Source organism: Prunus mume, linkage group LG2 (assembly GCF_029339155.1).
Source record: "Prunus mume cultivar Tortuosa linkage group LG2, ASM2933915v1, whole genome shotgun sequence".
NCBI classification, from domain to species: Eukaryota; Viridiplantae; Streptophyta; class Magnoliopsida; order Rosales; family Rosaceae; genus Prunus; species Prunus mume.
Genome location: NC_142699.1, coordinates 25,281,511 through 25,299,916, shown reverse-complemented (window position 1 = coordinate 25,299,916; position 18,406 = coordinate 25,281,511). Strand labels below are relative to the sequence as shown.

At 35.7% G+C, this 18,406-nt stretch overlaps 1 protein-coding gene, 1 long non-coding RNA gene and 1 pseudogene across 2 annotated transcripts; 2 read left to right on the top strand and 1 right to left on the bottom strand.

Moving 5' to 3' along the window:
* The first annotated feature begins 7,085 nt into the window (after positions 1 to 7,085).
* On the top strand, positions 7,086 to 9,040 carry LOC148919907 (uncharacterized). The gene is made up of 5 exons (XR_016123665.1): positions 7,086 to 7,388; positions 7,489 to 7,531; positions 7,769 to 7,810; positions 7,902 to 8,164; positions 8,745 to 9,040. It is a non-coding gene; the product is annotated as an uncharacterized LOC148919907 (long non-coding RNA).
* Positions 9,041 to 10,884: 1,844 nt separating this feature from the next.
* On the bottom strand, positions 10,885 to 13,121 carry LOC107881676 (uncharacterized; annotated as a pseudogene).
* A 1,409-nt stretch (positions 13,122 to 14,530) lies between these two features.
* ASHR2 (ASH1-related protein 2) lies at positions 14,531 to 18,069 on the top strand. The gene is given in 5 exon segments (XM_089045189.1): positions 14,531 to 14,903; positions 14,906 to 15,018; positions 15,020 to 15,972; positions 17,111 to 17,226; positions 17,791 to 18,069. Coding segments are annotated over 3 exon segments (1,257 nt in total). The 5' UTR covers positions 14,531 to 14,678; the 3' UTR covers positions 15,939 to 15,972; positions 17,111 to 17,226; positions 17,791 to 18,069.
* The last annotated feature ends 337 nt before the right edge of the window (positions 18,070 to 18,406 follow it).

Genomic DNA, 18,406 nt, shown 5'->3' with positions numbered 1-18,406 from the left:
GTCTATGCAAATCTATGATCGCATTTGATGACCAAATGATGATTCCAGCCAAAGGAAAAGGAAGAATCACTATCAAGTTAAGGGATGGGTCGTCCAATTCCATATCATATGTTTATTATGTTCCGGGTTTGTGTCATAATTTATTGAGCCTAGGATAACTATCACGGAAATGTTACGACATTCAGTTAGTCATGGACTAATAGCTAAGGTAAAAATGACTCCAAACATGTTATTTCCATTATATCTTAATTATCATCAACTACCTTGCTTTAGTTCAATGATGGATGGTGAAAATTGATTATGGCATATGCATTTTGATCACTTAAACTTTAATAGTTTGAATTTCCTTGCTCAGAAAAATTTGGTTGCTGGTTTGCCTCCAATTTATGTTCTTAATGAAGTATGTGAGACCGTGTGTAATGGGTAAAAAAACACAAGGAGAGTTTACCTAAAGGAAAGGCTTTCAGAGCTAGAAGACACCTTGAATTGATACACTCCGATTTGTGTAGTGTGGAAGTCGCTTCACATTGATGGTGGAAAATATTTCGTCACATTTACTGATGATTTCCACAGGAAGACTTGGGTGTATATTTTGAAAAACAAATCAGATGTTTGTGATACTTTCAAGAATTTCAAGGCCTATGTTGAGAAACAAAGTGGTGAGAATATAAAGGTATTGAGAACTGATAGAGGCCAAGAATATATGGTATGTGATGAATTTTTTGAGAAGAATAGGATAAAACATCAAATGATAGCCAGGTATACGCCTCAACAAAATGGCGTGGTTGAAAGAAAAAATAGAATAATTTATGGATATGGTGAGATGTATGTTGAAATTGAAGAATTTACCTAAGTATTTTTTGGGCAGAGGCTATTGCTTGTGTTGTGTATATTTTGAATAGGTCTCCTAATAGAAGTGCGGATGGAAGAACTCCTTATGAAGTGTGGAGTGGGAGGAAGCCGAATATTCAACATCTTCATGTGTTTTGATGTATTGCTTATTCTTCATTTCCAGGGTCATATTAGAAAGAAACTTGATGATAAGGCAGAAAAGTGCATTTTTATTGGCTACAATCTAGTCACAAAAGGCTACAAGCTCTATAATTCGAAGACAAATAAGGTTATAATCAAGTAGGGATGTCATTTTTCATGAGCAAAGTGCGTGGGATTGGTCCTTGAATGAAAGCAGACCAGCAACATATTTTCCAGCAGCTGATAATTATTATTTTGGAGATGAACAACCTGTAAATGAACCATAAATTCAACCCCCAATGGCTCAATCTACAGCAGCTCAAGTACCATAAGAAGTTGAGTCAAGAAGGCCACCACGTGAGCGTTGATTGCCATCTCGCTTTCAAGATTATCAAATAGGTACATACAATGATGTCTAGTATGAAGAAATTGAGAACTTCGCTTTATATGCAAATTGTGACCCTCTATCATTTAAGGAGGCATGTGAACATGAACATTGGATTAAAGCAATGGATGAAGAGATTCATGCAATTGAAAAGAATGACACTTGGGAGCTTAGTTCTCTTCTAGAAGGAAAGACACCCACTGGAGTTAAATGGGTGTACTAGACAAAGTATAAGCCGAATAGAGATGTGGATCATTTTAAGGCGAGGTTAGTAGCTAAAGGCTAACAAGCAAAAACCAGGTATTGATTACTTTGAGGTTTTTGCTCCTATTGCTAGGCTTGATACTGTTAGAATGATTATGCTACTCATGCACTGTGGATGAGGGAATTGCTTGGTGTTTTGTAGCAAGAACAGAAAATTCCAACAACTATATTTTGTGATAAGAAGTCAATTATAGATCTGTCAAGGAACTGAGTCTCCTATGGAAGAACCAAGCATATTCGTGTGAAAATGCATTATATTTGTGATTTGGTGAAAGATAAGGAAGTTGAAGTTCAATATTGTCCAACTAGAGAATAGATTGCAGACATATTTACAAAGGGTCTCAAAACAGATGTGTTTGTGAAGTTGAAAAAGATTGATGGGAATGATGAACTATGATGAGCTTGGTTTAAGGGAGGCTGTTGGAAGTTAAATCAAGCCCACTTTAATATTTTTAATTATTGTTGTAAAACCTATAGGCCTAAGTAGCACTTTTGGTTTCTCAAGAAGATAAGCTACCGCTTAGTATTTTGAAGCTTGAAGGCTTCTCTCTCATTTTTGTTGCTCAGGCCTTCTTTATATAGGTGATGCTACTTCTTTGTATTTTGGCTGTGAACAATTATTGAAAGCCTTCACTTTCTTTTTTGCTCCAGTTCATCTCTCCCTTGTTAATTGTTGTGTGAGATTATTGTGTGTTAACTTAATTCGTGAGTTAATCTGTTGTAGGTTGTGTTTCAATTGTTATTTCCTACACTTTTCAGCAACCAAATGGATTATAAACTTACAAAACAATACAACAAACTGTGGAAGGGGAAGACTTCAAGACACATTAAGCCCAGCTATTTAAAATTCAATTACCATAATCAAATTGCAGCCTCCAAAAGAGCATACAAACCAAGCTAGCTGAAGCTGCATCTCAATTATAGTACAAATTATCATCCTCTGTTATCAAAATTACTTTCAGCAACCACAAATTTATTCAAAATAACAATCAAACTCGAATCTTAAAAAGACCCAAAAGCTAATCACCTCATTCTTAACACATACCTGACCCAATTGTACCAAAACAAGAAAACCTAGAAGAATAAACATAAAAAAGAAATGAAAAACATGTTCAAATCATCCCCAATTTCCCAAATCTCCATAAACCAAGAAAGTCAAACATAGCAAAAATCATTTCTTTAACAAAAGTCAAACAAAACAACACCACTCAAATTAAAAGAAACATAATTTAAAGCTCCATAGAGAGAGAGAGAGAGAGAGAGAGAGAGAGAGAGAGAGAGTAAAAAGCTTTTTCCTTTATTTATTTTCTTTCTTTTATTTCTTGTAGAGAGAGAAAGAGAGAGTCCAAAAAAAGTATAGCATTAGCATAGCTGGGTCAAACATAGTAAGGTGTACTCAGTTACGTTTGATTAGAGTTTAATATGGTAAGTATGGTGTATTTATTAAAATTATATTTGAGCACTGGCAGACCCAATTAAAGACAACTGTGGGCAGCTGCCCACACTTACCAAAAACCCTTCCAAAAAACCTTCCACCTAATCCCACTTAAATCCATTATTTTTAATTATTTTTAGGTCTCTTCCAAGTAAAGCCCCAACATAGCCCATTCAATACACACTTAAAGCCCAAAACTTATATTAAAAAAGAAAAACCCTAAACCCTATGTTAAAAAAGAAAAATAGAGATCCTACCAAATTCACTCATTCTGTAATTTTGTGGAGAACTCAGCCGCCAAACTCGTTATTTGACAGAAGTCTATAGCCCAACAAATCAAACTCGATACTTTAATTGATTTTACAAGTTAGTCCTTAGTTGTTTTTTACAAACTAATTTCATTATATTCTTATTTATATGCCTTCAATTTGTAATGATGATTGATTTTATTATTATTATTATTATTATATATATATATATATATATATCTTGATGTCTTTAAAGATGCCTTCCACAGATAAGTTGGTAATATATCTTGAAAAAGACATATTTAATAGTATTGATAATGAGCTTATTATGTAACGTTTTCAGAATATGAAAAGTCGTATGAGGACAATTGTAAATTTACTAATTAAACAATGCTATTAATATTCAAAGTTTGAAATATTTTTTGTTTGATTATATAATGGTTAAATTTTTTTAAGCCCCCAGATAAACGAAAGTCTAGGTCCGTCATTGCAATTCAATATATCATTTTTGATCATTTTATATTAGAATAAATTAGTAATCTATCTATCTATTCTATATAGATAAAGCAAAAGGCAGAGAATGGTGAAACATTCAAAAAATCCAATAACGGAGCATCTCACGAGAAGAAAACGAGAGGACAAAATGTCAAAGTTACCAAACATATTAAAAATATTAAATAAAATAAAAGATGATAATGCAGAAAAGAAGGATAACCCGCGTTGTGATGTTTGGCAATTTGACACTTTTTTCCACAAAGTTCTTCAGAACTAGCACATATATCTTCAAGCTTCATAAATAATTATTGTAACAGTCAATATCATTTATGATAGGAAAAAATATCGAAATTTCGCCGAAAATAAATGAAATTATCGTTTTTTTGGAACAGCAATTTCCATAAATATATCTTATCGATAAATAATAATCAATAAATATTCAATTTGACATCTTGCTTTAAATGGGATGTCAAAAATATTACATATCGCAACAAAATTAAACTCCAGAATCCCTCAGCCTCCCTTCTTTTATCTCCAACATAGAAAAAGAGAAAAACCAGAAAGAGGAGAGCAGCTTACAAGAAGAAAGAAAAAAAAAAGCAGATAGAGGAAAGCGAGAGAGAGAAGGGAAGAAGAGGGAAAAAAGGATGCACATCTGTTTTGGATGGAGGAGAGAGAAGAGGGAAGAGGAAGAAGATAAAGAGAGGGAGAGAGACGGAAAGATAGAAGAAGAAAGGGAGAGAGAGAGAGTGAGGTAGAAGATGAATAAATAAAAAAGGGAGAGATGTGAATGCCCAAAAGAGAGAGAGAAGGCAATTTCTAGCCTTGTGAAGTTATAAAAAAGGGAAAAAAAACCTTGTGGGAGAGAGAGAGAGAGAGAGAGAGCGTGTGTTATGAAGAAGATGAATAAATAATAAATATGGGTGCATGGCACTTTGTGTTCAAACAATAAAAAAGGAAAAAAAAAACCTTGGGAAGTGGGAGAGGGAGGCAGGGAAATGTGGTTGGAAATGTGAATGTGATTGATTATTTTATTATTCATTATCAGTATTTACATTACTAAATTCTCCTTCAAATTGTTGCTTAATTACTTAAATCTCTATAACCATTTTCATTATTTGCTATTTAATTCTTCCTTTGATAAATTTATTTATGTTATTAGTTAATTTTCAATCTTCACTATTATTTTTTAAGCATGGTAAAATACCTCATTTTCATGAAAAATCAAATTGGTTTACATCTTTAATTATTTTTCAATTTTTGATAAATAATAAATATAAGAACATGTACCATGTCCAATGAATAAAGTGAAATAAATTGTTGCTTAATTACTTAAATTTCTATAATCATTTTCTTTATTTCCTATTTAATTCTTCATTGGATGAATTTATTTATGTTCTTAGTTAATTTTTAATCTTCACTATTATTTTTTAAGCATGGTAAAGTGCCTAATTTTCATGACAAATCAAGTTGGTTTACATCTTTAATTATTTTTCAATTTTTGATAAATTAATAGATATAACAACGTGTACCATGTCCAGTGAATAACATGAAATAAGGTTACTCATGTATCTTATCATGCAATTTATAAAGTGTAAAATATTGTACTAAAAATGATAAATAAATTGTGTTTAATTCTCTTTCATTAATTACTTCAGATTTTCTAAGTCACAGAGTTTGTTAAGTTCGCAATATAATCAACTTAAATCAAAACTGCAATGCATATCCTTCCAATTTTTGTGTCAAAATAATAGATGGTTGACTAAATAAACTTCTTCTAAAGTTTCATTAAAAATTTCCATGTATTTATCATAATTTCTGTGGTTTTTATCCAATTTATATCGATATCGATATTTTCCCGATATTTCCATCGATATTTCCGTGTTTTTGAACCACCGACACTTCCGAAACTATCGATATTTAAGAACTTGATCATATGCCACTAATCAGGTACAGATCTCTCTTTTCTGCTTTCTGTTCAATTTTATTCAAATATTATATTTTCTTTCTGCAGATTATTGATGAAGCAAGCATTTACTTTTGATTTTAGGTGTCTCTCTTTAATTTTGGGTTTTTTTTTTTCCAATGGAATCTTTCTTCAACTTAATCATATTTGTTAAATTATTCTTGCATGTTGTTGTGTTGTTTGTTGATCTGCTATCATGCTTGGGATTTTTTCTTATGATCTTTTCATCTGTGCATACATGACAGAAATGAGATTTTTGGTTTCAGCCGCAGAGTGAGATATCATTTAGAGGGCTCAAAGCGAAGAATCTCATAAGCTTCAAAAATTGTGGCGGTGAAGAAGACCAAGAAGACACATGAGAGCATCAATGCCAGGCTCGCTCTGGTGATGACGAGTGGCAAGTACACTCTGGGGGTACAAGACAGTCGTATTCAATTCTAACTTTTAATGACTTTTAATGAGTTTAAAAGTCTGAAGGTATTCTTTGTGACTGGGTAAATAGTCTTTAAAAGTTTAGTTGTATTCAATTGTGAGTTTTAAAGAGTATTTAAAAGTTTTGGAGGTATCCAAAATATTGTAGGGAAGTTAATTGACTAATTTCAAACAACTTTGCGTTAAATCAGAAATGAATACTTTTCAATACTTGCTAAAGGTAATGGGTCTTACTACCAAAAGTCTTGCTAATTGCCAGACTTTATAAAAATATTGGGATACTGAGAAGTTTAAAATAGAACCAAAACGGTGCAAGACGTCTCCATTTTCCTTTTCCTTTGTTATATCAAGCATCATGCAGATGGATCTTTTTTCAAGTTATCAATGAAGGTTAGGGCTCCACTTTGGTATCCCATTGTCATCCACTTCCTTCAGGTTAGTAATATTGAATGTTTTTCTTCTTTTTGAATGGAATTCTTCTCATCCACATATTTGTTAGATGAATATCTCTTGCACTGTCGTCAGTATGTTTGCATATCAAATAATTTTATGCTATATTGATTTCTCATATGATCATGTTTGCATGACTAAAAGCTTTTTAAGGAAACTGAATCATGGCTAGTTGAATGCCAATTATTTCTTTTATGGTACATTTTCAAATGTATTGTATCAAGGTTTTTCATTTTCTAATGTTAAGGTGTGAACTATTCTTTGCTTTTATGTAATTGTATCAATTGTTTTTTTCCCTAATTTTTTGTTCAACCTTTATATGCCGACTAGTTCATTCAACATAAAAGATAAATGCTTATTTGTAAAATAAATATAAAAATAAGTATTTAAAAGTCTATGACCAAGTGAACTCTATGACAAAAAGTACATGAAAGTTAGACAAGTTATGTGCCATTCATAGATGACATTTGGAATGTCGAGTGGTATTTTTGCTTTTCGAGTGTTGTATTAATTTGTTTGAGTTTTGGATAACATGTTATTTGTGTTAGATTTAACGTGTCAATTTCTGTTACAGAATTCTGAATCGTGCATTTTTTTTCCATGTAAGAGTACTGGGATGGATGCTTGGGCATTCTTCTCATTCTTTTTTCCACTACAGATTATAAGCTTAGATGGGTCTGCTTCAAGAAGCTTTGTTATATTCATAATCAGCAGTTCATTTTAGTTGCTTGCAGTTTTTCGGTGCTCTCCTCTTCACCTCTGCTATTCTCATTAATTCATTTATTTAGAGTTGTGTCTAGATTAAGCTTTGATTTTTGTTCTTCGTCTTTTGTTTTCTCAGGGGATTCTTTTGGCAGAGGAGTTGAAGGGTTAGAAGCAGTTAGGTGTCTTTGAGTTACTTCTATTTCAACTTTATGGTGAAATTCCTTTTTCTTTTGACTGAAAACACTCTGACCTTCTAATGCGGATCTTCTAAGAAAGAGACAAATTGGATGATATTTAATCCAAGTTATATGATCTTTATATGTTGAATAAATTGTTTTAGTATTTGAACCCAAAGATTGAGTCTTTGGGTGACTATCCCTTTGTTGGTTTGTTTGAACTTATTATCTGTTTTGCAGATCAATAGCTTCAATTTTGGTTTATTAACAAGTGTCCATTTGGTACGTGATTTGGCAATAGAACATAAATTCAACCACTATTCATGTTTTCATTAGTTGATGTTAGTTTTGTATGGTGACAACAATTTGATAGGAAATTTGGTTAAGTTGAAATGAGGAAGTTCACATTACTAGCAAAGGGTATCTACATCCTCATCATCACCATCTCCTCAACACCCATCTTAGACATCTCCTCATGTTTTACTTAGTGATGCAAGGAGTTCAATACATCAAGGAGTTTTGTAATTGTGAACTTTTGTTCTTTATACTATCTATTCTATTTTGTTGTGCATAATGGGTAAAGTCAAAAAATTTCAGAGAGGAACAATTAAGAGATAAAGTTGTGAAGCATTTAAGGTATATACATTACTAATATGATTGCCTTTTTGGTGATTTGGAGAAATAATTAGTATAGCTCTACTTTTTCTTTTCTTTTCCTTTTTTGGGTAAAGAGTTAGTTTAAGTACAGAGTTGCTGTATAAAATTTGTTAATGTTTTTGTGTGATATCTGTTTTCTCTTTGTATAAAAAGCCTTAAAGGCTTCTAATATTTCCATTTTGCCAATTGTACACCCATATTAGTCCCTTTTCCTATAGTAGGAACATTTGGTTGCAATTTTTTTCTTTCATGTTCTGTATTCAGTTTAAGTTTCATGCTTCATGATTGTAATTTTATTTTTATTTTTTTTTAATTTTAAGAAAAGCGATAATTTTCTTTTTTAGTTACACTATTAGAATTCTGAAACTTTAATTATTTACTTCAATTTGAGTAATTGTCATCATAGAATTTGATTGGTTGTATTTTGAGGTTCTCTCATTATTTGGTTGTTGTAGTTCATTCTAATTACTGTTTTTTTCTTTCTTGCTGTTCAAATTTGTAGATTGTGTAATGATACGATTTCTCTTGCTTCTAATTTTTTCCATTTTTCCTATTGTAGGCGCCTAAATTGCAAGGAAGGTTCACATCACTGCATTGGTTACAGAAAAAGGAGTATGGATACATGTGAAAAAAATAAATAAAGGAAATTTGTACTAGATAATTTGTCTTTGTGCCAAAATCATGAGTTGCTTAGGTGAAATACAAATCTGTTTTTATTATTTGATTGTGTCTTCTGAGGGGTGATGCCAAGTTTTGCGTTATTCACTGTGAAAGGAAAATCTCTTTGAGAAACCAAAGTAATTTTATATTTATTCATGTTCTTAATAATGGAAGCAAATTTAACCTTTTGGTGAACCGTAGTTCTAGTGTATTACACCACCTAACCTCACCATTTAGCTAACCCTATAGGCTTAAAAATTGGTGTTTATATGAAACAATATATGACAATTAATATAACGAGATATAACGGGTGGTGCAAGTGGTCTTGATCGTTGCATGTCTTCCTCTTATGTGCAGATTACGTAAATATTTATGTACATAATCTAAAACTACGATGTTCTGTAGCATGAAAATATTATTTTACTTAAATTATTTGAGATTTTCCTATTAATGTTGGATTTGCTTTGGATGATATTAACGTGTGGGTAATTAATTGAATAAGAATCCCCCTAGCTCCGAAAGTTCATTAGACTAGCCTCTTTGTAGGCACTTCCGTGCGTGCGAGAGGTTTTTTTTAAGGCTAAATTATTGAAATACCCCTTGTAACTCAATTTCATTCTCAGTTTCCCCCCTGAAACTCTAAGTGTCTCACTTTCCCCTATGAAACTCCATATAGTGTCTCACTTTGCTTGGATTCCATCCAGCCATAACAGAAGTCGTCAAACTTACACACGTGATTCCCATGTGCCATTTTTCTTGGTTCATTTGTCCATATAAGAATTTATGGGTATTAATTAACTCTGCAAAAATTGGTCCCAAATTGCAAACACTTGTGAACCCTATAGACCTCCTTCAACAATTGAACTGAAGTTGCGATGGAGGGTCGACAACGAAAGCATTGCCATTGTGGGAAGCTTTGTCGAGTTCAGACCTCATGGACTGATTCCAACCCAGGTCGGAGGTTTCTAGTCTGCCCACTGGTAACAACCACTTTAATATTTGTAGATTTCTACTTGTTTATGGTAGTTTTTGATGATATTATGGTGGTACAGGGAAGGAACAAAGGTTGTTGCTTCTTTGAGTGGTTTGATCCAGAGATGTGTTCTTGTTCAAAGGATATAATACCTAGGTTGCTAAAGAACAAAGGAAGACTGGAACAAGATCTAGCCCAGCTTCGAGGTAGAGAGAAATTGTTGTCGGGATTTCTATTTCTTTATTGGATAATGTTGATTTCCATGATGGTTGGTGGTTTAAGGGATAATCATCATTACGTTTAGAGTTGACTATGTAATGTAGGTTTAGAAATCCTGACTGTAACAAAGGGGAGGAGGGAAGTTTGTAATCTGCAAGTGTTTTGGGAATGGTTGAGCACAATGGCATTTGTGTGTTATGTAATCTGGTGTTTTTTAGAATGGTTAATCCAATGGTATTTGAATATTGCCATACTTTTGGTTGTTATTGTTCAACCTCTTCTGTAAAGTGGTATTACTTTTTTTTTTTTTTTTTGTTTTTGGTATCAACTGACCATACTTTGAGATAGTGAGAAAACTATAAACAAATAGGTAATGAGTACTGAAACTAAAAAATCACCGGTGGCTCAATTTACTTGACAAATGAACTTGATGCCAACATAGGCTCAATTCATTAAGTACATTTCTATTAAGAACATCAGTTTACACATTCTAATTTGACAAGAAAAGACCATGTCCACATCAAAAACCCAAAAGGACATATAAAAAACTTAAATCCATATCAACTGCAGCCAATTGTACATCAAATCTATTTCAAAGGGCTTACAATTCCACATCAAGAACACAATATGCCAAAATTAGTTCTTTCACATGAACAACAGTGATTGTTTTCTCCCTTTCCTTATCAAAACATAATTGCACATCAACTGCAGTCAACAGAATTGCAATCTTCTTCATGGACATCAAAATCACCACTACCAAGGTTGCATAGTGGCCCTGACTTTCTTTAGCCACTCCTTGTTGTTTGCAGCAGATGTCAACCTCTTCTTTGAAGGACCTCCCTCTTTATCAGAAATGATGTGGGCATGCAGTGACTGTGATTGAGCTCGGGATGATTGACTTGATTGGCTGTGAAAGATGAGTTGATTGGCTTGGCTGTGCATTAGGTTCCATTGAGTGACAATTTGAACGAGCTCTCCTCACCTACATAAATGACATTGTAGTATGTAAGTTTTTGTAAAACTAGTCTGTATGTTTTTGTAAAACTAGTATATAAATTGAGTTACAGGAAGCTTATGTCTTGGCTGTGAATGAGGTTGGACTGATTGTCCTAGTGTATTGGTTATCCTCACCTACACAAATGATATATTAGAGTTAGCTTTTCTAAATATAATAAATAAATGGTGCAATTGTAGTGAAATATAATAAGCAATACTTACAGATTGCTTACGCCTTGGCTGGTTTTTCATTGGCTCCTTACATTTAGTTCTGTTATGGCCCTCTTGCCCACAATTGCTACATTTGATGATAGTGTGGTATCTTTGGAGTTTGTTGGGATTTGATTTCTTTTTAGGCTCATCATGTGCCTTATTCCTACTCTTCTTTGGCCTACCAGGTTGTTTATGGTAAAGAGGAGGCTTCAAAGGAAGTAAACCACTTTTAGGCCACAAGTCTTGGCTAGGCAAGGGGTGAATCATGTCCCTGTAAGTTCTTAGATAAGCATCTTTCTTGTAGAAGTCATGCACATAATCTTCTGGATTCCCATGGAATCTACTCACTGCAGCACAAGCATGGAGGCAAGGAAGACCACTGAGATCCCATGCTCTGCAAGAGCATGTGTGGGCATTCAAATCTACCACAAACTGTCTCCCACTGTGATGCATCACTTGGAATTTATTTTGCCCAGCATGCCTTGGAATGCACCACTGCCCAGCTGCCTTATTTACCTCCAATACCCCTTGTATTCTAGGCCCAACTTGACCATGCCACTTATCCATGGCTACTCTCCTTGAAGCCATTAAGATCATTAAATACATTCTAATCCTCTCCAATGTAATCAACACAGGCTTGTTCCTTGCAGGTAATATGGATGAGTTAAAAACCTCACTTAAATTATTCATCAAAATGTCACACTTAAAGTCAGTTCTAAAATGGGATCTAGCTCATTGACTTGCATCCCTCTCACATAACCAAGCATGTGCAGCTGTATCTAACTCTAACATCTTCTTCATTTCCTTAACAAACCATGGCAGTGTAGTGGCCCTTGCTATTGATTCCATTTGCAGCTTTAGAGCCAATCCTTTATATTCCTTCAAGAAATTTGCATATAAATGCTTCAAACAACACCTATGCTCAGCATTTGGGAATAAATCATCCACAGCATCAATTAATCCCTTTGTTTGTCAGTCATAAACAAATAGTTGTGGCTATTCTCTATCTTCAAATCATGACTTAATAACTCCAAAAACCACTTCCAAGTATTGTAACTCTCAACTTCAGCTATAGCATATGCCAATGGGAACATCCCATTATTTGCATCAACTCCTACAGCACATAACAATTGGCCAGGGTGAGGGCCTTTGATGTGGCAACCATCCAACCCTATATAAGGCCTACAACCATCCAAGAACCCTTGCTTACAAGCTTGCAAGCAAATGTAAACCCTTTGAAATCTTGGCATATCACCCTCTAACTCAGACTTTAACACCACTAAACTACCGGGATTTGTCCTTTTCAACTCCTCACAATAATCCCATAAAAGTTCATATTGTTCGGTATAACTCCCTTCAATATTGCTAGTTGCCAAGCTTCTTGCCCTATAAGCTTGTGCCCTAGAAGGATAATAACCAGTTTCTTGGTTCACCTTCTCTTGAAAAGATCCCACATCCCAGTTAGAATTTGTTAAACTGCTTTCATACCAGTTTGAGAAATACTTTGCATTGGCATGCATATTCGCATTCCCCTGCCCACAAGTATGTTTCCCAACATAGGTTTTTACTTGAACATGCTTGCTTCCATGCACAGATGATGCATATAGGTGAAATGGACACTTCTCATCACAAATTACTCGAATCCTACTGCCATCATTCACCTTAAACTTAAGCTCTCTTCCAATTAGGACAGAATGACTCCTCACAGCTGCCCTAAAGATTTCACGTAGTAGGAAATCTTAAACCGAGCTCAAATTGAGGATTTTTCATATCAATGGATGGGATGAAGTCTTTAAAGTTAGGGAGCTTCCTCTTTCTCAGGCAGTTTCCAGTCACAACCTCATACTCAGAAGAAGAGTGCTCTGGTGTACACATCCTAGGTGAGGCAGGGTTATTATCTGACTCCTCATCCTCTTAACCTGCATTATCAATTGCATCATGGTCTACATATCCCTGAAACTGATTATCATCATCCCTCAACAATCTCACATCCTCCTCACTTTGTGCATAGGCAAGGTCTACAAAATCTGGGTCTTCATCCAAATCCTCGTCACTCTCACTGCTAGTTTGTTCTTCTTCCTCACTTCTCCAATTTGATTCCACATCTATAACACAAAATAGAGCATAAAACCTGAATTTACTTTACCAGCCACTCATTTGCAGTAGTAAAAAGTCACAAAGTCAAATTGAAAGCATCATCGTCATGAGTATATACCTAAATTAATAAAACAATGTACTCATCCCTAATTGGACAACACCCATTATAATATTCCTTAAAGTTCAAAGTCAAATACAATAATACATAGCCTAACAGTTAGATTCGAACCCAAGGCCAATAATAAATAAAGAATCTGAAGGTCCACTTACCTATGAAAGCTGAAAGTCCTCCTACTTCTGTCATTGTCAAATTCAGTTTGCACCTTCACTGTTGAAGATTCTATTGCTTTACTCAAATTTTGAAATCACCCAAAATATCTCTCCTTGTGTGAAGATTTTACCCTAATTGAAGATATGGGTGATGTTTTACATCTATTGTGGGTCCTATCTTTTTGGCTCTTCAAAACCTACAAGTACAGAAGAACCCAGAGAAATAGAAATGGCACATGGGCGTCACGTGTGCAAGTTTGATGACTTCTGTTAGGTTGGATGGAATCCAGGCAAAGTGAGACACTATATGGAGTTTTATAGGGGAAAGTGAGACACTTAGAGTTTCAGGGGGGAAACTGAGTGAAATTGAGTTATAGGGGACATTTCAATAATTTAGCCTTTTTTTAATCAGGTGCACTACTCGCGACTTCCAATGTTTCTTAATTTTTTTTTTCACAATTGTATTTATATAGATGTCAATTTCAACAGTTTCATATTTTAATTGCGTGCGTGTGATAAATCGTCTTCTTAAAAGTTTTCTTTTATTGCCCGTATTTTTAGAAGTCCATCTTAGCAGTTTCTTTTTTTTCTTTTGTAGCGTGAAAATTGTTGATATGGACGTCTAGAAAGATACGGGCAATGGACGTCTAGAAAGATACAAGAGATAAGGGAAAACTTTTAAGACGACGATTTATCACACATGCGATATTAAAATATGAAACTGTTGAAACAGACATCTATATAAGTACAATTGCGAAAAAATATTTACAAAACTTTGTAAGTTGCACGTAGCTCGCGTGATTTTTAAAAAAAAAAAAGCCTCTTGCACATTCGGAAGCACGTGCAAAAAAGCTAATTCAATAAATAATTTGATAGCAGAATTTACTCAGTTAATTTTAAGGTTATTTAGCAGTACTCTTAAAATAACCGAAAGAAGGAAAAGGAGGAGGAAAAAAAAAACCGGAAAGTGGGAAACAAAAAGGAGGAGAGAAAACCCTAAAAAAAAAACGGCGGTGGAACTCTCCGAGTGTTTGAGACTGAAGCGACTGAGAAGCGTAGACGCAAATGGAAATGACAAAAGACTTATTGAGGGTAACAGAGACAGAAGGGAGAGGGAGGGCGTTGGTGGCGGCTCAGCCACTGAAGGGCGGTCAAATCGTTCTCAGAGACTCTCCAATCCTCCTATACTCTGCTCTTCCTCTCATCTCTCCTTCTCTTCACCCTTACTGTAACCACTGCTTCAAAACCCTAAAGCAACCTCAACCTCAAGCTGCTGGTTCTGAGCTTGTGTATGTCCATGGTGTTCACACCATGCCTTCTGCAGTTCCAATTGCCTCTCCTCTGCTCTCTCCTATTCCCACTCTCCTTGGGTCTGCCAAGCCCTCCGCCGCCTCCGCGACTCCCCTTCCCCTCTCTGACCAACCGCTGGAGCGTCAGGTCCAGGCCCGCTTCCTCATCGCCGCCTACAACCTCGCAATCGTTTCCCCGTCCAATTTCCAGATGCTCTTGTCTCTCCAGGGCCAGCCAGACGACTCGGCCGCCGCCGACACCACCGCGGCTGCCCACTTTCTGCATTATCTCATCTCTTCCCTCTGCGCTCCTCCTCCCGCTCTCCAAGAGCGGCAGCTGTTTTCGGCGGAGCTCTCGGCGGCTCTGCTGGCCAAGGACAAGCTAAATGCCTTTGGATTAATGGAGCCCTTCTCGGAAACTTCGCAGAGGTCCAGCAGAGCCTACGCCATTTATCCAAAGGCTTCATTCTTCAACCACGATTGTCTCCCCAATGCCTGCAGATTCGATTATGTCGACGCTGACGGCGACCACAACACCGATATGGTGATCAGGATGATCCATGATGTTCCGGCGGGAAGGGAGATTTGCTTGAGCTATTTTCCGGTGAACCAGAGTTATTCTAGCCGGCAGAGGACTTTGGCGGAGGACTATGGGTTTGCTTGTCAATGTGATCGCTGCAAGGTCGAAGCCAATTGGTCTGATAATGAGGAAAACATTGAGGGTGAGGAAGAAGCAGAGGGCATGGACGAGGACCAAGACCAGGAAATGGAAGCAGCCTCAGAATCAGAACCAGAGTCAGGTAGTGACATTGAAGAAGCCCAAGCCCAAGCCCAAGTGGAATCTGATTTCCCACACGCCTATTTCTTCCTCAGTTTCATGTGTAATAGAACCAATTGCTGGGGCACTCTGGCCCCTTTGCCCCCAAAAGATGATGGAACTCCTTCTAATGTAATGGAATGCAATGTCTGTGGCAACCTGAAGAAAGATGAAGAGATCAGTGGTCATGGTCGTGATGGGCTCTCAATCGATGGCTAAATTAACTGCTCTCTTGGTTGCTTGCTGGCTTTCTGTAAGTTTCACTATCTTTTTTCTACATTGACATCACTTTTTTGCTTTAAGTAGTTATTGTAGGCTCCAGTTCAGTCCTATAATATTTTTATTCAAATGCATCTGCTGTGAAGTGAATAGTTCTCAATGTGCATTTGCACCTTTTGATGACTTGTGACCAGACCTCTCTCACCAGTTCAATTGTTATATGATACTTGCTTGTAAACTTCTTTATACTGAAAAAGCTTAATTGGTTGTGATTAGGATTCTTCTATAAGATAATGACACTTATCAAAAATGAAATAGATGCATTACCAAGCAAGCATGTTTAGTGATCCTCTGTTTTTGTCCTTGCTAGGCAATTCAAATTTATCTGACACGTTTCGTATTATCTCTGTCTCACCCACAGCATCCTTAGCAAAATGTGTGGGGTTATTTGTGCTGTTGTTGCAAGATCATTTATTTATCCGTGATTAGTACAGGTTCAGACCAAAATTTAACTATGATAGTGTATATGAAGAAAAAGTTTAAAATGTCTCTGTTTAAGCTAGTAGAACAGGCTGAGAGGCATGGTAACCTGTTCTGAATGTGTTGACATTTTCAGTCTCTTGACTAGAGAAATACTTCTTCTCTAGTTATTTTTCTCGTCAGGATTCTAGAGGGAAAATCATAAAAGAAAACAAGCAAAGAAAAAATAAATCATTTGTAATATCTGGTTGCCAGTTAATAAAAGCTTCCTAATGATAATTGGGAATGTGGATTTTGTCAGTGAAAATTGACAGAAGGAAAGCTTAGACTTCCTGTGTCTGAATCGTGTGCCTAACGATGTAGTAAAAGAAGTTTGTGTAAAGAGTACATACTTAAAAAGAATAGCAAGAGCCAATACTTTTAAGTGGAAAACAAAGGCATGCTTTCTTTGGCAACAAGGTGAGACATACAGCACACATATGTATAAAATTGATATGATCATGTGAACATGTGTATCATTCCAGGATTATCCAACTTTTTTGCAAAAAGCTAATATAGAATTAATGGATAAGACTCGGATAAATGGTAATATTCTGATTACAGACCATGCTTCTATGGAAATCAAGATGATTAAATGCATTAACCCTATATTGGGTGTATGCTAAAAATACTCACTGAATGTTTGGTCACAGGCTTCAAGAGATCAAAAATTGGTGCACCATGATCCTCTCAGTTAAAGAAATCATAAACAGCCTTAGAGGTTTTGGAGGTTTCTTTTGCAGTGGTTACGCCTCTATCAATGCGATGGGTAAGCTGGCATATTCTAGTTCTTGTTAAAAGATATTATGACCAAATGATTTCTGTGGTGGATTGTTGTTGCCTGTGCCATAGTCTTGTAATCTAGGAAAAGTTTGCTTTCCTAAGTCAGAGCCAACAGCTTCTTGGTGGAAATTCTAGACTTGATACCAAACTGGGTTAGGAAAGCTTAGTTTTGTCCAAAGTTTGGTGACAAATGCGGGATTACAATGTTGACTTTTGGTGATAGAAGTTGTATCACAAAGGGTCGTTAGTTTGCATGTTGTTTAAGCGTGTCTGCATATGCTAGCTGTTTGGAATTGTATTTATCACGTAGAAAATGTTACGCTCACACATTCTTTGGCTTGAAACTATACTATGCTATCACCAACAATATGGTGATGCTTTTCCCCCCTTGTTTCAAGTCTGTCTGCAGCATTGGCCTGCAAATGCGCTCTCTTTCTCTCCCTGAGAGTGATGCTTGAAACAATCTGTCCAAAAAAGTACCAACCATATTCTTATTTCCTCTGATAGAGCTTACTTTAAATTAGAAGTTAATCTTTCTGTTCAATTACAGAAGCATTTGGTGAAACAGTGGGTGGCAATCGCCAACAGCAATCATTCAAAGTTTGTGCCCCGATTACGTGGCGGGATCGTATGCTTAGGCAGTAAGATTTTGCTTTACTCAAAAGAAACTCATGGCAATCGATCCAATTGCAAGCAAAGAGGGAATGTGGACAAAGCACTACCAATTTTATGAAGCTAAAAGAAAAAACCACTGATTGGAAATTTTTCCTGTTTTTGTTGTAATATGCGTTATATTTGGTTTTGGTAAACCCACTAGCCCTTCCTTTAACTGCTCCAACCTTGATCGAATCTAATACGTAGACACCTTCCTAATCACACGTTCACATTCTATGGTGGCGATGGTGAATCAGCCCACTAGCTGTTTGGAGTTTTGGACCACCACCGTGCTTATTTGCATACCCAACCAACCCCAATGGTTTTTTGAGGAAAGAAATAGGTAACATAATAACATGCTTCATATTATTCTTTTTTTATCACCGCCTTGCGCTCTACACCCTCACGTTGGTTCCAGCTTTTAGGCACAAAACCTAACTTACAGAGGTAACTTTTCTCTGTGTTTGTCTCTACGTGCGCAATGCCCTGCAAAAGAAATTAGGAATATTGCA